Source organism: Mustela nivalis (genome assembly GCF_964662115.1).
Source record: "Mustela nivalis genome assembly, chromosome: 14".
Taxonomy (NCBI): domain Eukaryota; kingdom Metazoa; phylum Chordata; class Mammalia; order Carnivora; family Mustelidae; genus Mustela; species Mustela nivalis.
In genome coordinates, this window is record NC_139033.1 from 40,931,035 (window position 1) to 40,958,119 (window position 27,085).

The window sequence follows — 27,085 nt, forward strand, 5'->3', positions numbered from 1 at the left end:
AATTTTATATCCGAGGCAAGCTCCTCATTTGCCTGATCCTAATTCTGGCCCTGGTTTAGAATATTGGCTGCAATTACTCCCTTGTCCATGTCCACACAGATTTGGCTGAGTAGAAGGTACTTTGTACCTCTGGCCTTTGGGCTTGGTCATGTGACTTGCTTTGGTCAACATGAATGTTAGCAGATAGGATGTAAGCAGAACTTGAAATTGTTTGCAGGACAGGGTCTTCCTTCTTGCATTTCTGCCATCATGAGCAGAGAATGTCTTTAGTAGCTACAACCCAATATCTAAGCCAAGAAGATGTGGAACAAGCTTGAATACAACCTGCAATTTGAACCTACAGCTAGATGAGTTGTCACCACCTTCAGACCCATGATCTTAGGAAATTATTACTATGGTTCTTTTAAATCAGTGAGGTGAGCAAGTAGTTTGTTATATAGCATTACTGTAGCAATTCTGAGTAGTAGAGAGGGGAGGTTGGAAATATGCTTCTCTATCCCTCATACGTATGTTTTTATAAATAATAATCAATCATTTTATTTATTTACAGACATTCATTATGTAACTACAATGTGACAGGCACTGGGATTTCAGAGATGGATTAAAATGCTGGTCTTTGTTCAGAAGTTTACTGTCTGGTAGGAGAAAGACTATGAGTGAGTAGATGCAATTAGTTGTTAAGAGTGCTGAAAGGCAAATCTGCATTTGGAACAGTAGGCACAGAGTTTAAAAAGTTATCAAACCTACTAGAGAGAAAAGATTTAATGGAAGAGATTAATATGATTATTATATGGAATTAAACCCAGATGCTCACCCAGGCCAGGGAATTAAAGAAGTTCAGATGGGGACCGTGGCACTGTGGGGCACATGTTTCCTACACAAAGAGAAGCAACTCAGCTCTAGCTAATTGTTACTGGGCAAAATGGAAGCTCAATATTACCCTGTCTTCTAGCCTTCAAGAGAAATCTAGATTATTCTTAAAAATATATATATAGTTTAAAAATAGTGGCCATGACTTCAAACTGTTTCTACCTTCTGCACGGACAAGAAAGTCCCCAGACCCAACAAGCAATCAGACCATGGGCCACATTTAAACCTTGGCTTTCTAGTTTGAGGATGACAATAGGTATGAAATGAGGAGACAGCCAGCTTGGACAGGGTCCAGTGGCCTCCTCACCGGGGCGGGCAGGACTGAGATCTTGCCTTCAGCTCAGTTCTTCAAGCCAGCACTCGCTGGCAGTGTTGGCGTGATTGGGAAGAATGGGAGCTGTTTTTGTTTTTTGTTTTTTTTTCTTTTCTTTTCCTTTCTTTTTCTTTTTTTTTTCCAGTTTGCTCAAAGTCACTGAAGGGCCTGCTTCTTTCATCAATTCCCGCCTCTTAATAACAACAAAGTAATAATAAACATAATGAAAACATCTAAAGTAATATAAAATGCACTTTTAATTATCTGTAATTTCAGACAACGTCTCTCTCTAATATTCTAGATGGCATGTTTCCTTTAACAACTATGCATATTTCAGTCTAGGAATGATAACAATTTATAATTTTTTTTTTTTTAGGAAAGCAGATTGTGCTCATATATTTTCACTATTAAATTGGGGTAATAGAGGAAAATGTATTTTTAAAATATAACAGATGTACCTTTGTATAAAAATCATCTAGCTTTGGTATTATTTGTATAAATCTTAGGACAATATTTTTTTTTCCTTGTCTAAATCAAAATTCCTATTCACAAATAATAGCACCAACAGTAGAAGGTGTTTTGGGGGTTGGGAGGATAAATGTCAAATTTAGCAAGACTGCGTAAGTGCTCCTCATTCATAAATAATACACCACAATATGGTAACATGATATTTATCTAGCATTGCAGAGAAATTTGGTATTCTAGGAACACAAATGTTTTTGATAGCTGGAGGTTACAACTTCAAATGCCCCTAAGAAAGTTGATGAGAAGCTATCTAAGATCTATTACATAATTTATCTGCCTTTTTAAACAGACTAGACTAAAATAAATAGACAAGTAAAGCAAAACCTTGGATTCTTTACATTGATCCTCATGAAGAGCATAATATGCTGTAATGCAACACAACACATGTGGCTGCAGTAGGAGATGGGGTTGTGGAGCCATATGGGAAAGGGCCTTTGATCTAGTCTGCAGCCTGGTGTTTCTCCTCTATCAGAATCACCCATGGGAACACAGAGTGTTGGTCTCCCTCCTCTACAGTTCCTTTTGTAGTAGGTCTGTGCTGGAAAACAAGATTTTGAATTTCTAACATATTCCCAGGTGGTGTTGCTTGTTGCTCGTCCAGAAACCGTATTTTAGTTCCACTGCTATCAGCCTTTCCCCTTCCCTCCGTCTGTCCTTCTTCCCTCTTTCCCTCTCTCCTTTCTTCCTTCCTCCCTTCCTTCCATCCTTTTAAAATATATTTCCTAAACCCTACTGCTTCACCTGTGGCTTATCAATGCTTTCCACGTGCTCTTGTTTATTAAACACCTACCGGAGAAAACAGCAACAACAACAAGTAAAACCAAAAAAACAGAAAAAAAAAAACTAATTCTCCTCCTACTGCTTCAGATCATGATTGTGACTCTAGGCTTCGCCCTTTATTAGCAGCAACCACACAGCCAGTTTGGATGCAGAGCCAGTGTTGAGGGTTCTGATCCTTAGAGACTCTGTCTTTAATATCTGGACTTACAGAACTCAGGACATCAAGGCATCATTTACCATGAAGTATGGACAACTCCAAAGCCTTTCTAACATTCTTGTGAATGTGAACATTCTTTAGTTCCTTCTCAGACTTCCAAAATATCACTATCATCTTGAGAAGGCAAATATGTTTTTCCGATAATCCACATTACCAAAGAAACACCCTTGCTTCCATTAGTTTTTTTTCCCCCTTTCTTGTATAAAGTGAGATGGAAATGGTATTCACCAGAATAAGGTTTTTATGGCTTTCTAAAACCCAGCTTTGTTGTCAAACTTTTATATTCTCTGACCATCACAACCTAGTCCTCTAAAAAAAAAAAAATACCAATAACAGAGGAAGTCCTTTGCTTCCCTGAATGTTAAAAAAATAATAATAAATGAGGAACATTCATTCTTTTCTCAAAGAACTTACAGTTTAACTGTAAATATATATGGGTCTTATGTAAATGACACAGAAAATGTTTTCACACATCAATTGAAAGCCTGAGTGACTTAGTTGCTTAAGCATCCATCTCTTGGTTTTGGCTCAAGTTGTAATCTCAGGGTCATGAGATTGAGCCCCATATCAGGCTCCTCAATGAGCATGGAGCCTGCTTAAGATTCTCTCTCTCCCTCTGCTCCTCCCCCCACCAAAAAAAAAAAAAAGATCATAATGATATAAGTAGAGATTACAAATATTTTTAGTATTCATACACTGAACTTCCAGCTGCACTTTGCATGTATTTCACTAAATACCAGACATTGCATTTACATGTTAATTTTATATCTTAATGTTAATTTTATGTCTATCAGTGAACAATTACAATGCTTATGTGGACATGATAAAGTATGTACAATTATTATAGCTGATAGGGTGAAAAATCAAAAGCAAATGATGTGGGACACCTGGGTGGCTCAGGTGGTTGAGCAGCTGCCTTTGGCTCAGGTCATGATCCCAGCGTCCTGGGATCAAGTCCCGCATCGGGCTCCTTGCTCAGCAGGGAGCCTGCTTCTCCCTCTGCCTCTGCCTGCCATTCTGTATGCCTGTGCTCGCTCTCTCTCCCTCCCTCTCTCTCTGACAAATAAATAAAATCTTTAAAAAAAAAAAAAAAGCAAATGATGCAACAATTTTAGACAAATAAAATTTATATGGCACCAAAATACCCACATCAATGAGATCCAAAGGAGGGAAGGCAGAAGAAATGATGGCATTCTAAATTCCCCACAAAACATTCAGGTTTTGGAAGTACTGATTTATATAACAACTGTTTTTATCAATTTAATCAATTGCCTGTCAAATGTGCAGAAGCATTTCTATCTTCTGAATTACTGCAAAAATTAAAGCAAACAAAAATTCTACGCGGTAGAAGATATAAGTAAAGAAAATACCAAAATTGTATTAAAATGAAAATCAGAGGCATAAAATAAGACAGAGGAGATAATCACAAAAGCAATAATAATACGAATGCTTACTCTGTGCCAGGAATTCTACAGCGTTTTAAATCTACTAAGTCTTCATACAATTTGTAATACAGTTAGAAAGCAGTGCCAGTATTCAAATTCAGACTGTATTTGTTTCAAATATCTCATGAGAATAATTTAAACTGTGATGACAATAAATATAAAAGAAACCACCCTTGGAAAAGGCAAAATATTTTAAGGTTTTTTTTAAGATTATATTTACTTATATTTACTTACTTTACTTCTCTTGAGAGAGAGAGAGACAGAGATAGTGAGAGAGAGTACAACTGGGGAGCAGAGGGGGAGCAGGATCCCTGCTGAGCAGGGAGCCCAATGTGGGGCTCAATCCCAGGACCACAGAATCATGACCTGAGCTAAAAGCAGACACTTAACCCACTGAGCCCCCCAGGCACCTCTGGAAAAGACAAAATATTTTGAATGGGGTAGGTATGAACCAACACAGGAGACACCCACATCACATTAAAAGACACACCTACAACAGCTCTACATACTGAACAGAATAGTATTTTAAGACATATAAAATACATGAGAAATAAAATGGAGTATTAATAGATAAAACGTAGAATTAGAAAACTACTTAGTTTCATGAGTGTAATAAATGAATATTAAAACCTAATTTAAAAAGAAAACCAAAAAATTCATATTTAAAACTCATTGTGTATATAAGCAAAAATCCTATATACTGGTAAACTGAATTTCACAGAACATTAGTATTCTCACATCACAGAGTGGCAAAATCCTACAGGCAGTAAGTATGTATAAAAATTAGAAAAAAGGAAAAAAAAAAAAAACAACCAAAAGGTATAAACCTATATAGAGAATTTGAATAGTGAAATATTAATAGTAGTTGTTTTTAGATAATAAAGTTATGTGTGTGTGTGTTTTGTTTCCTACTCTTTTTTTTTAAAGATTGTATTCATTTATTTGCAAGACAGCCTGTGAGTAAACATGAACATGGTGAGGAGCAGAGAAAGAGGGAGAAGCGGGGGTCCCCGCTGAGCAAAGAGCCTGAAGTGGGGCTCAATCCCAGGACACTGAGATCATGACCTGAGCCAAAGGCAGATGCTAACTGACTGAGCCATCCAGGTGCCCCTATTACTCTAAATTTTCAAATGTATCTGCAATTAATGTGTACATGTCTTTCATAATACATATGTTTTTTATAATAACAAAACATTTTATTTTACAAGAAAGAAAATATAAATGCATACATGTGTATACTTATATGGGAGTATGAGTGTGTATGCATGTATAATATATGTATACATATATGTTAAGGAATATTCTAAAACCCTAATACTGCAGTGGTCACTTATTCCTGGATTTTGTGTTTTATGAGGACAGATAATGCCTTTTTTAAACATTAAGGAAACATCCAGAATAATCTAAAAGCTTCCATTTTATAAAATTTTGAATCTCATCTTCCATAAATACTAATTTTTGTTTCTCATTATCTTTCTAGTTTGTGACCTCTTTTTTTTTATTTTTTTAAGATTGTATTTATTTTTTTGGGAGAGAGAGAGTGTGCAAATGAAAGCATGAGCAGGGAGAGCAACAGGAGAGGGAGAGGCGGGTTTTGATCCCAGAACCCTGAGATCATGACCTGAGCGGAGCTTAAACTGACTGAGTCACCCAGGCACCCACAGTTTGCGAACTCTTTTGTGGGGAATAACACCAATACATTTACCACCAGTTATATAAAGAAATCCTACTTTTCTTCTTTCTTTTTTTTTTTTTTTTTGTCCTAAAATTACCTTCAGTCTTCAAGAGAGGTCTCCTAGGCATAGTATTCTTTAATTTATTGAACATGTCCATGCTCCACTTACTAATACCCTTCATGGACATGAATTTGATTGTGACCCTTTTCACCCATCGTTTTTCTGAACTGAAAATTTCACATCCAGTCTTACTCTTTCATTCCTTTGATCATTTCCATTAACCTTTCAGGCTGTTCTAACTGTTTTATGGCCTTAATGGAATGCACTGAATCAAGCTATGAGCTGTACTCCAGGTACAAAAACATTATTATTTCTGTTCAAAGACGTAACAAAATTACATATTACTGTTTTGCCAGTTTTATCATGGTTACCTCTGGTATTCAGTTGAACCTTTTGAACCTTTTGAACTGCTACTCTACACTGGATGGGCTTCAATAAATAGTTGACATAGGCTCAGATATCTTTTTTTCTAAACACAAGTAATAGAGACAGAGAGTAATCCCTTCTATCAGCATGATTCGGGTTTTACTTCCCAAAATACATTACCTTCTACTTTCTACACCTGAAGTTCAGCCACTATTACTTGGTCTACTCCTACAGCATTACCAAATGTTCTTGCGGGGCCCATCCATCTCACCAGTTTTGAATGCTGTCAGAGTCACCTGCAAACTTACAGTCTCAATACAGTCCTACACCCTAGGCTCACATTCTTCCAGTTGCTCTCACTGGAGTCATGGTGGAGTATACTTCTACTCCACTTCTGGCTTAGTCCAGCCTCACACAAGGACACTAGTGATGCATACCAGAGGGGACTTTCAAGAACTTGAGCAGGTGCTACGAGTGAGAAAAGGTTCACCTGGGTGCTACCTAGTCCCACTTGGACTTCCCATCCTGTTCCCCCCGCCTTGACTATTCTTCCTATGACCAAGGCCCTCCCTCATACTCCAGTTTTTATGATAGGTCTGTGTCTTTGTCTGTGGTCTGTCGTCATCCTACTTTCATTGGTTTGGTTTGGATTTTAAATAGAACACTTTGCCTTACTCTTGCTTCCTTTGCTAACTGCCAGATCAACCTTTTTTTTTTCCAAAACCCATGGTTAAGAATCGCCTGGAAGGCCTATCGCTTCCTGGTCCCCAACCCCAGAGATCCTGATTCAGTACTGCCAGTAGGCCAGGGCAAGGCCAACAAATCTGCTTTTCTAACAGGCTCACAGATGATGCTAATGGTGCTGGCCTGGAGACCCCGCTTTGAGAATCACACAACTTCCATGACTTCCATTTGTCTTTTGTTTGCCAGAGGCATCCCCTGATGACCCAACCATCCAGCCAGCTCATTTGGGTTGTCCTGATGGGCTTTCCCACATCTCAGGACCCTATTCCTTCCTCTGACCACTGTGCAAGGAAGGTAAACAATACTGACTCTAATTCTGCTTCTTGAAATGAGGGTGCTAATGGTGACAATGACAATGGCAATGGCAATGATAACGAATCTCAGTTTCCTCATCTTTAAGGTGGAGATAAAAATGGTACGTCCCTTATGGATTTCTGAAACTATTAAACAAGAAAGCACGACACTTTGCATGATGCCTGGCACATAATGGGTACCCAGTAAATGTTATGAGGCCACCAATGCAGAGGATGATCACAGCATATCATTAATTCAACAGACTGATTGATTTGTTTGGGGGAACATAATAGTGAGCAAATCAGATAAGGATTCTGCCCTGGTGGAGACAGAAACAGTGAATGAGTACACAGATAATAACAGATTGCAGTAAGTACTAACCACCCCCCCCCCAAAAAAAAAGAGAACAGAGTAACTGGGAGAGGCTGATTTCTCATCAGAACCAACAGGGACAATCCCTGTAGGAAGGTGGCATTGGCAATTCAATCTAAGTGAGGAGCCGCCCCATGAAGAGCTGGAGGAGAGAATCCCAGAGATGGGGAACTGCCCAAACAAATGTTCTGAGACTGGAAATTGTTTGGTTTGTTCAATGAGAAGGCTGCAGGCCGCATCGGAGGAATCTTAAATTAAACAGAGGTAGAATGCGCTGAAGTAAGAAAAGAAGGAAACACATGCTAAATCCCAGAGACTGGTAGTATGTGTTGTGTAGTTTTGAGTTTGTCTAAGAAAAACACAGACTTTGAGGGTTTTAATTTCTAAGAAGGGGCATCCTCCATTCTGAAGAACATTTTATTTTATTTATTTATTTTTTTTTTTTTAAGATTATTTATTTATTTATTTGACAGAGAGAGATGACAAGCAGGCAGAGAGGCAGGCAGAAAGAGAGGAGGAAGCAGGCTCCCCGCTGAGCAGAGAGCCCGATGCGGGGCTCCATCCCAGGACCCTGGGATCATGACCTGAGCCGAAGGCAGCGGCTTAACCCACTGAGCCACCCAGGCGCCCCCTGAAGAACATTTTAACAAGATCATTCTAGATAAGGATGGGGTGCGATAAGACACAACTGAGAAACAGGTGGGACGTTTTAGGTGTGGTCTAGGCAGCAGGGGAGAGTAGCTGGGCTTAGGGTCAGAGAAGTCAGGATGAAGAGAGGTGGGTAAATTTTAAATACTTTCTGGAGGTTGAACTGCCAGGGCTTTAATTCAAAGTATTATGAAATGAAGGCTCACAGCTAATGACTAGGTTTGATATATTGCAATACTGAGGATATATTTATTAAACTAAACTTTCTTTACGGAGTTTGACAGTTTTGATATGTATTGTGTAGGTGAATGATAAATATTCCATCTTATCTGAAGCTAATTTAATTGTGATTACTTATTTTCTGGCTGATTTTCCTAATAACTTACAAAGTCAACGTTTTTCGTAGTCTTCGGTAAAGTGTATATAATGGTGGCACACTTCTTAAGCTCCCTCCAGAAAGCTTGCAATATTTTGAGCTCAAATTATTTTTTAAATGATACTAGCTAATATCTATTTAATGCTTTATATGTATCAGACCCTGATTCATGCCCAAATCACTAGACTTTGCAACCCACCCAAAGCAGGAAAATTTTTTCATCTTCTCTCACTAATATCACTTGAATTTCCACTTGTACAACTTTGGTTCAGCGATCCTATGTGTTTATGATAAATCGTTCTGCCTGGATTTAAGTTCCACTATTCTCAGAATCCATTTCTTTACCACAGTTTCTTTGTCCTTGAGCTTCTCTGAAATGTCAGGCGATGGCAAGAACTGTGCAACTGACAACACAAGATCTGAACGAGACTTCCTAATCTGAGTTTGAGTAATCAAGGACAAAGCATGTTAACATATAGACACCCTGTTGTTAATAACAGTAATGATGACAGTGCCACCTACTGAGTGTCTGCTCTGTTCCAGGCACTGTCTGGAGTTGTACTGAACATGCATCATTTTGCTTATTTTAATCTCCATCATGACTCTGCTGGCCCATTGCACAGACAGTGTTAGAGACGGGAAGATGTGTTCATTACCACTACCCGCCCCCCCCCCAAGCACCCTCAAGCCTAACTAGAGCAGGTTGGAGGAGCAGAAAGGGAAACAAAATGGTAGGCAAAATGAGGAGATATGGATGGAAGGAAAGATGAGAATCATAATCACATAAATATTCCTGCTTTTAGGGGAGGTACTATAAATTGTCTATACAATGTTCAGGCAAAAAGAAGAGAAACAAGCAGCTTGCAGAAGAAGTAAAAAATGAGAACTAACTTGTTTCTCTGTTTACACGGAAAGGAGTGAAGAACTGGTGAGGAGAGAAACTCACTCACTGATATCTTCTTCTGAGGCCAGATTAAATTTATTATTATTTTATTATTGTTTTAAAAATCAGACAAAGAAAATGCCCCCTTCTGTGACTTTCCCTTCCAAAATATATCTACACAATGACCCTGTGTCATCTTAATTCCCCAGGTATTTTGCAAGCTAAATTATTATTCCAAAGGAAACACAGTATTACGTGCACAATCCCCACATTTATCTGGCTAAGCATCCTTTAAAAATCGCACACACGCACACACACACCCCCACACACAATCCCCCAGCTCATTTGAAATTTCTTTTGTTTTCATGCACTGTAAATTGGTGATAAAGTGTTATTACTGAGCATTTGGCAGTTGGATTCACTAACTACTTTTTGAATGTCAGTAAGAATATACCAAGGGAAAATTGAATTATATAATGTAATCACTTGGGCTAATTATTTTCTTTGCTGGTCCTCTAAAGAAGCAATGGATGAGAACTCACAAATATCACATTTATTTTTCTTAGCAGGAGAGGAGCACTGGTTTGTGATTAAAGTGGCATCGTGTTGTTTCTTACAGAATGTGTAATGGGAATAAAAAAGCAGGTACACCCATTAACTGTAGTAAAAATCCCCTTTTAATTGGGTAGGCGGTTTCCATAGAAATGTATACAGTAAGCAGCCATTACATATAAACCAAAGTAGTAGAGCTTTATTGCTGATAGCAGGAGTTTCTTCACCTGAAGCTCTCCTTCAGTCTCCAAATACAAGAAAAAACAAAAATTCAACCTTGGAGGCTTTTGTGTTTGCACATACCATTTCCCAAACATGAGCCTGTTAGAGATTCTAAGAAGTCCCGTGGTATGTACCTGTCTAACTCAACTTTGTTTTAACCAACATTTTCCAAATTTAGGTAATCCCAGATGATTTTTTTGTTTTATCTTATTTTTTGTGTGTTTTTTAAATTTTTTTTTATTTTTTCATTTTTTTAGGGAATACCTAATAATACACATACAGCTTGGGGAATGCTTGTCAGCAGAATGTTTAGCCTTCATCTTTACTAGAGGTCTTACTTGACTGCACAGTTGTTGCATCTTTAACTTCGTCCTTTTTATTCATTCCGACTTGCACCCAAAATGTGTTTTGCAAGGAAAAACTACCAAAATATCACTATTGCTATTTAGAATAGCACAATTGCTATTACGATTACACAGCAACAGCTTCTCTGAACAACAAGAATAAGAGTAAAATGAGAAAGAATGCTTGAGTCTGAGGATTGTGTACAAATTTTTTTTTTTTTTTTTTTTTTTTTGGTGACAGGGAGGACTTAATGAGACTTTTTTTTTCTTTTCTTCACATGCTGAAATTCGATACTCAGGAAGAAAATCCAAATTGAAGTCCAAGAGTAAAAAAAATGTATATTTCTTACATGTTTCTTAAATGCTTAATTTGTGCCAACTGGTATGCAAGCCACTGGGGACCTGACAATGACTAACATGCAAAGCCTCCTCCTTGAGAAAGTCTCAATCAGCATGTTACATGTTAATCATGGATGTCTCAAGAAATTATGGAAGCACAGGGAAGGAAGAGGAGCTGTCACATGGGTGTTTCTGATGTTAGATCCAATGATCAAAGATCATTGCGCATATGGGGCACAGCACTGCTTTAAAATATACAAAAAATAAGTTTCTATGAACTCAGAGGTTTTTCGCACAGATAGCCAGTGACCTCAGTGCTTCCTCTGTGTGGCATTCCATTTAGCTCGTTCCTAAGAGAGTGGTATACTGTGCCCCACACACATATGCCCATAAAAAGCCATTACAAATCAATAATAAAAAGACAAATAATGAATTTAAAATGAGCAAAGGATCTGAAATGACATCTCTTCAAAAAAGATATACCAATGGTGTATAAATCCATGAAAAGATACTCAACATCATTAGTCATCCAGGAGATGCAAATGAAACTCACAATGAGATACCACCTCACACCCATGAGGCTAGTTAGAATAAAAAAATAAAAAAGTAAGTTAGCTAATAACAAGTATTGATGAGGATGTAGAGAAATAGAAACACCCATGCATTGCTGGTAGGAATGTGAAATGGCCGAGTCTCTTTGGAAAATATCTGGTAGTTCCTCAAATGATTGAACATAGAATTACCATAGGACTCAGTGGTTCCATTCCTAGGTATATATTCAAGATAACTGAAAATATAGGTCCACATAAAAACTTGTAAATAAATGCTTATACAGAATTATTAATAGCAGACAAAAGTAGAGGCAATTCCATTGCCCATCATTGCTAATGAATAAATAAAACATGGTATATCAATATAATGAAAATATTATTTGCCCATAGAAGAAATGAACTACTGATATACAGTACAATCTGGTTGAACCTTGAAAACATTATACTGAGCTAAAGAAACCAGTCACAAACACAATGTACTCTATGATTCCATTTTTGTAAAATGTCCAAAATAGAAAAATCTATAGAGACAGAAAGTAGACTGGTGGTTGCTTAGGGGCATTGTAAGGTAGAGGGAAAAGGAAGAAGAGGAGGATGAGGGAATGAAAGTTACAGAGTACGAGTATTCTTTTGAGGTTATGAAATATTCTAAAATTCACTATGGTCTGATATGTCTGCAAACATCTGTGATTGTACTGAAACCAGTAAATTATACAGTTTAAATGTGAAGTTGTCTAGTGTGTGAACTATAGTGGTGGATAGTATCTCAATAAAGCGCATTAGGAAAGAAACTTACTGCACTTTCAATAAACATTTGTTGAGTAACTGATAAATCAACAAATGTATGTCGAACTTCGAATGCTTTACTTGAATCCAGTGTGCCATTGAAAGACATGTTTTCAAGTTGGTGGCTTTTGCCCTTAGGCACACTGCCACCAAGTGGTGGAAGGAGCTTTGGTCTTATGGTACAAATTTCAGGAGTATGGATACAGGTATACTCTGGTGGTATACTAAAATATACCAGATGATACTAAAGGTAAGTCCACTCCTTACTGTGTAAATCAATCACTAAAATGATTATATCTGGACACATGAAATAATAAATCAGAAATAAAAGTCCTTGGAAAGTATAGAAAGAAATGTCATGCTTTGTTCTCCAGCCTTTCAAAATTGGCAAGCACAACTGATGCTAACTCTTGCTAACTCTAATTAAAACACTTCTGTCTACTTTAGTTTGAGTCCTATAACAGTCAAATTCCTTCTGGGATAATGTATACTTCTGGTACCTCAGGACAACTTTGGCATAGCATGCCCTTTTGGGCATCTTTCCACCACTGTCAGCAGTTCTCCTCCTTCTAAACCACAGATGGTCAATTCACCTTGCTGAGACTGTTAGGGCTAATTAAAATCATAGCCTTAGAATGCTCTGAATTAGCACATAGCCTTCATCTTTCCCTCTGGAGCCTCTACTTTCTTTCTCATCTTTCTGAGAAAGAAGAAAAAAGTTACATCTACAGCCATCTCAGGGATAAACACACACACACACACACACACACACACACACACACACACACACTATTCAAACTGCTTTCTCCGATGAAAGACAGAAGGAGAGGAGGGATCCACATAGTAGGTCTTTAAATAAGTAACTGTGTAATCAATAAATAAATCCCATTACAAATTCAACTATTATTTTCACAGATAGTCTCTAACTGCAATTGTCACACCAAATCATTTTATACTAGCAGCCCGGACATACCATGTTTCTTCTTCTAATAAATATATGCATTCAACAGAATTTCCTAAACATCAGTTTGGGTAGAACTTTTGCATACTCTTATGATGGGTGTGATTTCAGGGGAAAAAAGATTATAGTAAGAAATCAACATAGTTATAAGAAGGCACAGCAGATGGATGATTTTGATTTTTTTAAATTTAATTCTCCCTTATAGTATGCATTTTTATCATACATTTGGGATCATACTCCTACATGGAAAAAGAAAAAAAAAACTCAACTAATTTCATTATGATCCATTTGGCAATTACCCTGTGAAAGATAATCAATACAAACCTACCTAAGGCACTGCTTTTATGGCTATGACCATTAAATGCATATGGGTGGGGGGGGTCACTGCTAATAAAGGGCAATTATATAGAGACATGAAATTTAAGGACTGTTACTTTGGGGGAAGCAGTGATGTAGTAAATTCAGGAGAACTACATTCAAAGTTACACACTGTAATAGAGGAGTTAAAGATTATCTTTATTAATATATTTTATGGTAACTATTTTCTGTTTATAGCTAAGAACCTAAGCCAAAAACCCCACATGGGTGATTCAACAGCAAATTTGTAAAGGAGGCAACTGAACACCTTAACGGAGGTGGGTATGTCAGTTACTCTCCAAACAAATGGATGGGTCAGTTCGCTGCTTGACCTATTATACATGCTTAGAAAGTATCAACACATCCAATACGTTTCAGTTTAAAAAAAAAAAAAAAGCAACACTAAAGCATATACAAAAAATAAAAGGAGGCAAATCCCTATCAATTTTTAATTATCATATTCCATTACTAGACACATCTGAGAGTTGATGGAGTGTGAACATCTGTATGCTTGTTGTAGTAAACTGAATTTATAGAGCATATCTAAGAATTGAGTTAAAAAAATAGAAAACATAACTTCTTCATAGTTAATCATTATTTATTATTAAAATTGGGACAGACCATTCAGCATTATAAGATCTCAATGTTAGTAGTACCTTAATCCTATAAACTACTAAATAAGAAGCTGATGATACTAAAGAGAAAAAATAAACAATAGAACATTTAGATGTTGACCTACACATAACCTAATATATAAACAGAGAAATGGCTTTTGATTTATTGCTCTCGTATGAGGGATTTTTTTTTTTTTTACATGCTTGGAAATTTGAGATTGTCAGTATTAATATATAAGAAATGTTGGCAATATACTTCTCTGTTGTAGCTTATGTCTCTATGAAACTAATCAAAACTCTTCTTAACAGTATAATACACAGTATGTCTACTCTTTTTGTGGTTATATTCATCTGCTCAGGCTGCTGAAACAAAGTATCACCGTGGACTCAGTGGCTTAGATAACAGCCTCCCTCTTTCCCAACTTTTCCTCAGCTCTTCTATTTCTTGTCTGTTTATCTAACTAGTCTTTGAAGTCAAGACTGGTGCCATATGCATCTTTCCATGCCCAAAGAGTGCCTGGCCAAGTACAGAAGATGCACTCCAGTGGTGGCTGCTGTCAGTATGGACACTGGGGTTCAGTTGTGTCTCTGGGCCTAGAAACTGTACTTGGTCAACTAATTATATACCCAGCCATCATTTTTATTATTCTTAAGCATTTTCAGAAGACAGTGAGCTACTCATGGGATTTTTCCTATCCCACTACATTACAAAATGATAGTTTTTAACGGGGTTTTTAACTTCTTCTATAAATCTTAGTCTGCTGTCTTTTTAACTTGCTTTTAAGATGATTTTTCTAAAACTTTCTAAATAGATTGGTCTATTATCTACTTGTCAAATCAGTACATTATGTAATGGCTGAGGTAACCATAGGCATTTAAAATAATAAGGGAAGGGGTTATGAAGAGAAATTTTCTTAGAAATAAGGACTATATGTGCATTTTATACATATATGGTATATATATGCATTACATATACATGTACATGTATGTATATGTGTATGTATATATACAATAGACATTGAAATATAATTTAATATTCTGAATCCACTGCCTTTGGACTTAAAGAACATAACCTGTGTGAGCTGGATATGCTCCCGGTGAGTAGAGAGCCATTCGGAACACGGTGCAGGAGGGAGACCCATGGATCCCTGTCCCATAAGAAGAAGCGTCAGGCAGACAAAACACCTGCCTCAAGGGACTTCTCTTGATAAATATAAACTCGAAACCACATGAACTGATATGTACTACTCATGGGAGAAGGGGGAAAAGATATGGAGAATTCTTAGATTTGGTTATGGGTTTTCAATTATGTGCCAAGAATAGACCTAGCAGACTTATTTGTGTCTATGAAGCCAGATTGTACCAATTCTAGCCAAGATTTCTCTAGAAATGAGAGAGAACCTACACACTAAGGTAAAAACTTTTAATAGTAGATTGCATATATGGTTGCAGACTGCTTTTAAAAGAATTCTGGAATCTAGAAAGTTCAAACTGTTTTCATTTTGTCACCAGTGCTGGACTTGATGGCTTCTTCTCAAGAGTGAACTTTCCACCTATCTCCTGTGTGTGCATGGGCTAAGAAAAAGTTTGTCCAAGGCTGGGCACTTCCTTGGTCAAGTATCAAAACTTTTTTTTAAAGAATGCATTTCGAGATGCCTGGGTAGATCAGCGAGTGGAGTGTCTGCCTTCAGCTTAGGTTATGATCCTGGAGTCCTGGGATCAGTTCCACATCATGCTCCCTGCTCAGTGGATAGCCTGCTTCTCCCTCTCTTCCCTGCTCCTGTCATCTCTCACTATCTCTGTCTCTCTCCCTTCAATAAATCAATGTTTTAAAAAATCTTTTAAAAAAACCCATATCTATTAATTTATTTATAGTTCATGTACTTTAGACAAGCTGTCCTTAATCTTATCTATTAAAATTTCCCTGTTTAATTATTATGGAAATGTCAATATTCACTTTATAGTGCAAATGCTTTAAATAATATTTAATGTTTATTAACTCTGAAACTCCTGAGGAAAACCACAGAATTTCTCTTGTTGTATATAAAATGGTATCATGCTTGAGAAGTCTGTTAGTTCATGCAGGTTCACATTCAAAGCCAGTCTAAGTGCAAGAAAGGACCATGATTTGAAAGGCAAAAGAAAAGTCTGATAAAATGCATGCTTGAAACTTTTAAGCACGAGCTTGGAATTCTTGTGGGATTTTATCTTATGAAGAATCTACATTAGGTTAAATTCTTAAAACTGATGAAAACTATTTAAATAACACTGATAATCAAGCTCTTTTCTCCCCATCATTTTTTTCAAAGATTTTATTTATTTTAAAGACTTTATTCATTTTAAAGACTTTATTCATTTTTTATTTAAATATTTATTTATTTGTTTGTTATTTTATTTAGAGAGAGAGAGGACTCACAAGTGGGGGGGGGGGACTGAGCAGGGAGGAAAAAGCAGGCTCCCCAGTGAGCAGGAAGCCAGACTGGGCTCTATCCCAGGACCCTGAGATCATGACCTGAGTCAAGGACAGATGTTTAACCAACTGAAATACCCAGGCACCCCATCCCCATCTTTTTTTTTTTTTTTTTAAGATTTTATTTATTTATTTGGCAGAGAGAGATCACAAGTAGGGAGAGAGACAGGCAGAGAGAGAGAGGAGGAAGCAGGCTCCCTGCTGAGCAGAGAGCCTGATGTGGGGCTCCATCCCAGGACCCTGGGATCATGACCCAAGCCGAAGGCAGAGGCTTAACCCACTGAGCCACCCAGGCGCCCCCATTCCCATCTTTTTAAAAAAGGTTTTATTTATCTATTTGACAGAGAGAGAGAGAGCACAAGTAGGGTGAGCAGCAGGCCGAGGGAGAGGGAAAAGCAGGCTCCACTTTAAGTGGGGGACCCTGATATGGGGCTCATTCCCAGGACCCTGGAATCACGACCTGAGCAGAAGGCAGATACTTAACCAACTGAGCCACCCAAGGCGCCCTCCTCCAGCCGCCATCCCCAACTTTTTAAGTAAAAGTAATAAATTCCATTTTCCATTATTTAAACTCAGTCTTGCAGGATCAACTTAACTTTATATTAGAATAGTCAAAGACTATATCAAAAATTTTATTACACTAACATTCATTTTAAAGCCTGGGTAGAACAGTTAAAACAGTATTATGATCATTTCCTGAATTCAATCATGTCTTTTATAATAGTCATAGATCATACTAGGTATGTGGAAGATCTTTAGAATGTATACCCAGTTACCAAGAAAATTACCAAGACATAAACACAACTTTATCTATTTTTTAAAATTAATAATGCTTCTAATTTACACATTCAATATGTAATCTATAGTGAAATTGTTGGAAATTGGGTGATTCATTTATAATAAAAATGTGAGTATAACAGCAACAAAGCCAGCAGCTATATAAAAAAATACTCGGTACCTATACAAAATGTAAAATAAAAACAAAAAAAAAAAACCCAGAAACAACAAAATATATACACACAGAGCCTATTCAGCATAGTTATTATTCCTCCTACATTGAGTTCCTGTAAATCAATAAAATAAAGGTGAATATTTTAATAAATGTATAAAGGTCAAAATCATTGATAGCTAACTTACAAAATATAAAATGCAAATGTCCCGTAAAATTATAAAAATAAATCCAAATTTAACAAGGGTGCAAATTAGAACAAAGAGAGTCCATTTTAAAAAAGAAAAGTGAGGCAAGTTCAGGAACATGGCAGGGGCGTTCATTATCACCACTGCTATTCAACATAGTACTAGAAGTCCTAGCCACAGCAATCAGACAACAAAAAGAAATTAAAGGCATCCAAATTCGCAAAGAAGAAGTCAAACTATCACTCTTCGCAGATAATATGATAATATATGTGGAAAATCCAAAAGACTCCGCTCCAAAACTGCTAGAACTTGTACAGGAATTTAGTAAAGTGTCAGGATATAAAATCAATGCACAGAAATCAGTTGCATTTCTCTACAACAACAACAAGGCAGTAAAAAGAGAAATTAAGGAGTCAATCCCATTTACAATTGCACCCAAAGCTATAAGATACCTAGGAATAAACCTAACCAAAGAGGCTAAGAATCTATACTCAGAAAACTATAAAGTACTTATGAAAGAAATTGAGGAAGACACAAAGAAATGGAAAAACATGCCATGCTCCTGGATTAGAAAAACAAATATTGTGAAAATGTCTATGCTACCTAAAGTAATCTACACATTTAATGCAATCCCTATAAAAACCCCACCCATTTTTTCAAAGAAATGGAACAAATAATCCTAAAATTTATATGGAACCAAGAAAAGACCTCGAATAGCCAAAGGAATATTGAAAAAGAAAGCCAAAGTTGGTGGCATCGCAATTTCGGACTTCAAGCTCTATTACAAAGCTGTCATCATCAAGACAGCATGGTACTGGCACAAAAACAGACACATAGATCAATGGAACAGAATAGAGAGCCCAGAAAAAGACCCTCTTCAATAAATGGTGTTGGGAAAACTGGACAGCCACATGCAAAAAAATGAAATTGGAACATTTCCATACACCACACATGAAAATAGACTCAAAATGCATGAAGGACCTCAATGTGAGAAAGGAATCCATCCAAATCCTTGAGGAGAACACAGGCAGAAACCTCTTTGACCTCAGCTGCAGCAACATCTTCCTAGGAACATTGCCAAAGGCAAGGGAAGCAAGAGCAAAAATGAACTATTGGGACTTCATCAAGATCAAAAGCTTTTGCACAGCAAAGGAAACAGTCAACAGAACCAAAAGACAACTGACAGAATGGGAGAAGATATTTGCAAATGACATTTCAGATAAAGGGCTAGTATCCAGAATCTATTAAGAATGTAGCAAACTCAACACCCAAAGAACAAATAATCCAATCAAGAAATGGGCAGAGGACATGAACAGACATTTCTGCAAAGAAGACATCCAGATGGCCAACAGACACATGAAAAAGTGCTCTATATCACTCGGCATCAGGGAAATACAAATCAAAACCACAATGAGATATCACCTCACACCAGTCAGAATGGCTAAAATCAACAAGTCAGGAAATGACAGATGCTGGCGAGGATGTGGAGAAAGGGGAACCCTTCTACACTGTTGGTGGGAATGCAAGCTGGTGCAGCCACTCTGGAAAACAGCATGGAGGTTCCTCAAAATGTTGAAAATAGAACTACCCTATGACCCAGCAATTGCACTACTGGGTATTTACCCTAAAGATACAAATGTAGTGATCTGAAGGGGCACGTGCACTTGAATGTTTATAGCAGCAATGTCTACAATAGACAAACTATGGAAAGAACCTAGATGTCCATCCACAGATGAATGGATAAAGAAGTAATGATATATTGGGGTGCCTAGGTGGCTCAGTGAGTTAAAGCCTCTGCCTTCGGGTCAGGTCATGATCCCAGGGTCCTGGGATTGAGCCCCACATCGGGCTCTCTCTGCTCCACGGGGAGCCTGCTTTCCCCTCCCCCTCTGGCTGTCTCTCTGCCTACTTGTGATCTCTCTTTGTCAAATAAATAAAATCTTTAAAAAAGAAAGAAGTAGTGGTATGTGTATACACACACACACACACACACACACACACACACAATAGAATACTATGAAGCCATCAAAAGAAATGAAATCTTGCCGTTTGCGATGACATGGATGGAACTAGAGGGTATCATGCTAAGTGAAATAAGTCAATAGGAGAAAGACAACTATCATATGATCTCCCTGATATGAGGAAGTGGAGATGCAACATGGGGGGGTTAGGGGGGTAGGAGAAGAATAAAGGAAACAAGATGGATCCGGAGGGAGACAAACCCTAAGTGACTCTTAATCTCACAAAACAAACTGAGGGTTGCTGGGAGGAGGGGAGTTGGGAGATGGGGGTAGGGTTATGGACATTGGGTAGGGTATGTGCTGGTGTGAGTGCTGTGAAGTGTATAAACCTTGCAATTCACAGACCTGTACCCCTGGGGATAAAAATACATTATATGTTTATAAAAAAATAAAAGAAAATAAAAAATAAATAAATAAATGTTAGGCAAATATTGGTAGAGAGAAATGTATTTTTTTTTAATCACACATTTAAAAGGGAGGGAGCTTGAGTGAAGAAGAGAGGCAGAGAGAGAGGGAGAAGCAGACTCCCCGCTGAGCAGGGAGCCCAGTGCAGGGCTGGATCTCAGGACCCTGGGATCATGACCTGAGCCAAAGGCAGATGCTTAACACACTGAGCAACCCAGGTGCCCTGAGAGAAATGTAGCTTTTGAAGAGATGCAATCCTTGCATTGCTGGTGTGAGTATAAACATTGTTGTGATACTTTTCCTTACCATATAAGCAAATAAATGAGAAAGATTTGGAATAAACATCTCAGCATTTTTGTTGTTTGTGTGTGCTTTTTTAAAAAGAACTTAGAGACAAGACAATACTCAACAATAAAGAACTGGAGAACACACACATGCACACAGAACATATAGAAGAAGATGCTATACATGTCAATATATGCAGTTATATGGATATTCCTACATATATTTCTGGCTAAGTTACTCAGAAATCATAGTTTATATACAATAGACTTAGTATCAATGAGGCATCGTGCATCTAAATATTACATAATAATCCAGTATGAAATTTGACCTCATTTATTTGCAATTAGATGTTTACCCATGATCACTATAAATTCTAGTTAATTCTATAACTTTATTTGCCTTATTATCAGTAGTATACTTTACAAAATAGTTTCTATATAGTCATTCTGTGTTGCTATACTTTGATGTTACAAATGTAAAAGTTCTTTGTTTCACCAAAAACTTCCATATAAAATGACAATATTAAATTGCTGCTATTTTAAAGACAAGCTATTTTAGTTAGAATAATGCTACCTCTAAAACCAAAAAATTAAAGTCCTTTGCCTATTCTTAGTTTAATATTTATGGTTTGATCAAAGAACAAACAATTCCATTGTCTCACCCATCACATGCATTATTACCCTCATCTGAAGATGAAAGCATTTTCTGGATAAACTTTAAAGCCAAAAAGTAAAAAGGAGAGCATAAGATTATTATGGTATAGGTTAGCAGAAATAATCAGCATACCATACCTTTCCATTTCTACTGAATAACTTTTAAAGAGCCTATGATTTTTCCTGTACTCTTTACAAGGTAAAACAATTTATTTCCAGAGGGAAAAATCCAAAGTAATAAATAATTTTTTTGTTGCTGTTAAAGGAAAAAACAACTGGAATTCAAATGGTAAAGCACTTTCTCCAAATTACATGATTCAAATTAAACTGACTAAAAAAAAAAAAAATCTGGGGTAATGATAAGATACGTGTTTGAGTACCTACAATGTATAACCATTATTAATTTACAATGATACATAGTGACCCTTCCTTTCTGAATCATACATACCGTCCTCGCCCCTTAACTTTTAAAAATTAGATTCTTTATATGTGTTTTCCTTAGATATGTTTGATTTTATCGCTTAACCTTCAAAATAACATCTACAGTATTTCCATATTAACAAAACAATCTTACCAAAACATTTGAATTTAATGTCAGGAACCCCATCATCTCAAGTGATATCAGACTTTCCCACTCAACTGAACATCGTTTCTACAATTTCTTCATTCATTCCTTCATTTATTTTCCCCAGATAAAATACTTGGGAGTCTCTCATTTGTTATTAAACTCATTTGCTGTTTAACACATTTGTTAAATAATAATTTTTCATAGGTTTCAGTTGTATCAATGGAATAATTAGACTAAAGAGCGATGCATCTAAGATTTTAGTCAATGAACAATATTCAAACACTGCTTTTAACCCCTATGTAATTAATCAAAGTAGAGTAAGGACATGTAAGGAATATTTCAACTTTGTAATTTCATACTAACAAACACAGGAGGCAATTCAGGGATAAGCATTTAAAGTGTCACAGTGATGTACTTTGAAAAGGAGAGTGTAAACTAATCTCGAGCCACTGACTTACCCAAGACTGTGAGCTCTGCAGAGGCACTAATATTCTCATTTTTATATGTAACAACACAGGTGTAAGTTCCACTATCATCATCTGTCACATTGGAGATAAGCAGGTTGCTTCCACCCAATAGGGAATACTTTTTGGACCTGTAAGACACAGGCATATAAAATTAGAGATTCGATTAATGTACTAATCTATATGTGTATATCAGGCAAGGTACTCAGAGGTTTGAATAAACTTTACAAAATCTGATTATAAAATTAGAAAAACTATTTTGGGGGTCTTGGTAACACCACATTTATTGATCAAAAATCCATTCAAAATAAAGCCCTCGCACTGGAAGTCTTTGTGCAATGATCAAAGAAATTAAATAGATTAAACTTGGAACCAAGTTTAGTACTGAAAAGAAATTTACAGATATTCTGGTGTAATTCTCTCATTTTGGATCTGAGGACCACAAGCTCTGGGGAAGTGATTCCCCACAGTGGAAGTCAATGTCTTGTGTCCTGACATCTGATTTAGTAACATTTGTATAAGGCCACATTTCATACTGTACCAAGAATATCTGGCTACATTCAGAGGACGTGTTTTGACATGCTAAAGCCGCAACCAGGTTTCTCACATGGTTTCAGAAGAATAGTGACACCATACCATATAGTGTTATTATACAAATATAGAGGGGAAATTAAATTTAAAGATTTTAAGTTATTGTCTATGAACCTATCTCATCACAGAAAACAAATGTGTTAAAAAGGAGCACACCAGACCTCCAAATCAATGAATTTAATTTCTTAAGTGAAATCCATTCAATCAAAATGTTTCAGACTGTGTTCCATTATATTAGGAGTTTACTTTCTAAACTATGCCTTAAGATGAACTTCTAATAATTCAAAGCCAGCCATGTTCTCCTTTTGCCTTATCTTAAATAATCTGTTACATCTGCAGTGTGAAAGACAAAATTGGAGCTGAAAAAGTTGCACAAATCCTATAATGACATGCTATGTATTTCAATTCAGAAAACTTTAATTTCTTGGGGTGCCAGCTGGTTCAGTCTGTTAAGCATCTGCCTTCAGCTCGGGTCATGATCCCAGGCCCTGGGATCGAACCCTGCATTTGGCTCTCTGCTCAGAGGGGACCCTGCTTCTCCCTCTCCCTCTGCCTGCTGCTCTGCCTACTTGTGCTTTCTCTCTGTCAAATAAATAAATAAAATCTAAAAAAAAAAGCTTTAATTTCTTTTCTTTTTTTTTTTAAGATTTTATTCATTTATTTGATAGAGATCACAAGTAGGCAGAGAGGAAGGCAGACAGAGAGGTGGAAGCAGGCTCCCTGCTGAGAAGCCTGATGCAGGGCTCAATCCCAGGACCCAGGAATCATAACCTGAGCTGAGGGCAGAAGTTTTAACCCACTGAGCCACCCAGGGACCCCTTTTAAATTTTTTACTTTTTTAAAAAATTACTTTCTTTTTTTTAAGGTTTTTGTTTGTTTGTTTGTTTTGTTTTTATTTTATTTGAGAGAGAGAGCAGGAGAAGTGGAGAATCAGAGGCAGAAGCAGACTCTCTGACGAGCAGGGAACCGAATGTGGGACTCGATCCTGGGACTCTAGGATCATGACTTGAGCTGAAGGCAGTCACTTAACCAACTAAGCCACCTAGGCACCCGAGAAAGCTTTAATTTCTTAATAAATATTTTATTCTCTATTCCACTTCCTTAAGATGATACCCTCCAAGGTTTCTTTGCTGAATAGTTTTGGACAGGGAGTTTTCAACAGCAACATTGGCTTTCTAAATTTCTTTTCTAAATTGATCCCATAGATTTTGACTCTGTTCCCCATCTCTTTATCCTATTGGGTAAATGTTTTTCATATATTATATAATGTCAAGGAATGTGAGGGGGAAAATCAAGTATCATCAAAAACTCTAGTATTTCTAGGTACCTATATCAAATTAGAGAAGGGGAAACAGTGACATATACTTCACGAAAGTCGTCAATTTGTGATACCTGAGTTGGATGACTTCCTCTCCTCGTAACCAGGTAAAACTCGGGGGAGGATAGCCAGAAACACAACACTCCAGGATGGCATCTTTTCCTTCAATGGCTATCACATTGGATGGTCTTTGTAGAAAATATAGCTGTCTATGCAGTCCTGGGTCTGTGGAAAGAAAACACAAAATCACAACTTTTATGAAAAACACTGTAAAGAGAAATGGTGTAGCTTGAACTTTTTTTTTTTTTCCTCCTAATAAGATGTGCTGATAGAGAAGAAGGAAAGAAAAACTGGAAGGTTACCAGTGAAAAAAATTTTTTTTTTAATTTTTTTGACAGAGAGAGAGATCACAAGTAAACAGAGAGTCAGGCAGAGAGAGAGGGGGAAGCAGGCTCCCCGCCGAGCAGAGAGCCCGATGCAGGGCTCGATCCCAGGACCCTGAGATCATGACCCGAGCCGAAGGCAGCGGCTCAATCCACTGAGCCACCCAGGCGCCCACCAATGAAATTTATCAACTAGACTCTTAAAAGGTTTTTCCATCCCTAGTTTCTAGGATCATGATAGAATATTCTTAGCTGTTGATGACACCATGGTATAAGGCAACAGGCAGAATCTTGTGACACGTCACTCATGTGGGCTCCTGGACTTGGGGACTTCCCATTAGAGAACAAGAAAATGCGATCAGTAATTTTTCTAAACATTATCTCCTGGAACTTTCTGGTATGTTCAACTCGTCTCCACCAATATCTATTCCACTTCCTTCTGCTCTATTAAATCTGTGGCTGTTAGAAATGTGATAAATAACATACAAATATTAAGAAGGTAGAGTGTAGAAGGTTCTGGGAAAAAAAAATACCTGCTGTCTTCAAAATAGACCTTACATTAAATTTTGTTTTGTATACAGTTAAGTTAGGCTGTTTCTAAGCCTCCTGTTTATTTATTTATTTTTTTTTTTTTTAAAGATTTTATTTATTTATTTGACCGACAGAGATCACAAGTAGGCAGAGAGGCCGGTAGAAAGAGAGAGAGGAGGAAGCAGGCTCTCCGCGGAGCGGACAGCCTGATGCGGGGCTCGATCCCAGGACCCTGGGATCATGACCTGAGCCGAAGGCAGAGGCTTTAACCCACTGAGCCACCCAGGCGCCCCGCCTCCTGTTTATTTTTAATTTTTAACAGCACTGCAGAGAGTTTGTCCCTAAGCTGAGACTGTGAGTAGATGAAAAGCTCCTGTATCCTCCTCCTTCACCCAATGCATTTTCTAGTTCTATATAACCAACATTATTCATTCTAATTTTTTAATATTTTAAAATTTATTTATTTATTAATTTCACAAAGAGAGAGCAAGTGAGCTGGGATGCGGGGCTGGGGGTGGGCGGGGAAGAGGAAGAGAGAAAATCCCAAGCAAGCTCCACACTCAATGCAGAGCCCAACCATGGGGCTCCATCTCAGGACCTGAGATCATGAACTGAGCAAAATCAAGAGTTGGATGCTAAAACAACTGAGTTATCCAGGCACCGCAACATAATTTATTTTTACTAGCAGACACTGAAATAGTGTCTTTTCAACCTAAAGACTACTCATTCCATTTGCCTTAGTGCTCATTTGTTTCATAGTTGCTAAAATTATATCAGATGGAATAAGAAAAAAAATTACAGTCAAGATAAAACTCTGTGAGAGTTAAGAGCTTCTCTTCCACCTCCCATATATTTCACTCCTAAAGCCTGGGACACACCAACAGTAATCCATGGTCAGGTGAGTTCGGAGGAAATCCTCCGAGCCATGGTGATATCTCTGACCTGTTTGCTGACTAAACATCAATCACTCAAAGTTCACTTAAGATAAGATGCTGTATTTCCACATCCCTATTAAAATCTGCATCCCTCTCTGGAGGTTTGATTTAGGCTCTTTTCAGCTTAATGCATTAAATGGAATTAACATGTAATCTTTCATTTTTTTTAAAGATTTTATTTATTTATTTGACAGAGAGAAATCACAAGTAGATGGAGAGGCAGGCAGAGAGAGAGGAGGAAGCAGGCTCCCTGCTGAGCAGAGAGCCCGATGCGGGACTCGATCCCAGGACCCTGAGATCATGACCTGAGCCGAAGGCAGCGGCTTAACCCACTGAGCCACCCAGGCACCCTAATCTGTCATTTTTTAAATGCAAAGCACAATCTTGAAGAAAAGAAATGAGGCCATGAAATCTTGAAAACTAATTTTGGGAGGGACAGAGATTTGCCAAGGAAATGTAGATCCAACTGTCAGAGTGGGAGCCATAGTGGAGCAGAGCGGAAGTACGGTAGATCCGGGACACCTTTTAACCCTGCTGTTAATCCTTGTTGGCCTGACCCAACTCCACGCAGCTTGATTCTAGGTTAATAAAAAAATACCAATTCTCCAGGTAATGGCTGGAATGGTAATTGTCATCCAAAGTGTGGAGAAAGATAAATTCACACTTTCTCAGTCTTCTCACATCTCTTTCTTGTTGTGAAGCAACAAAAATAAATACTCTTCACAATGAAAATATTGAAAGAAGTTTTGAAATGTGTTAATCCTTATTAAGCCAATATTGTAGGAAAAAATGTCTCAAACTTAAAAAAAAAAAAATTGCTGGTGGTGAGGGACAACTGGGTGCCTCAGTCGTTAAGCTTTTGCCTTCAGCTCAGGTCATGATCCCAGGGTCCTGGGATCGAGCCCCACATCAGGCTCCCTGCTCAGCAGGAAGCCTGCTTCTCCCTCTGCCACTCCCTCTGTTTGTATTCCCTCTCTCACGATCTCTGTCAAATAAATAAATTAAAAAAAAATTGCTGGTGGTATGTGA

The 27,085-nt window shown here is 37.5% G+C and overlaps 1 protein-coding gene across 3 annotated transcripts in view; it reads right to left on the reverse strand.

Annotated features, from left to right (window-relative positions):
* Positions 1-27,085, reverse strand: part of DCC (DCC netrin 1 receptor) — a 1,135,716-nt gene that overhangs the window by 571,796 nt on the left and 536,835 nt on the right. For all 3 annotated transcript variants that reach the window (XM_082699428.1, XM_082699427.1, XM_082699426.1), the window contains exons 4-5: positions 24,282-24,432; positions 22,293-22,429 (exon numbers count right to left, since the gene is read on the reverse strand). In XM_082699428.1, coding sequence (XP_082555554.1) covers positions 22,293-22,429; positions 24,282-24,432 — 288 coding nt within the window. The remainder of the gene's footprint in view (positions 1-22,292; positions 22,430-24,281; positions 24,433-27,085) is intronic.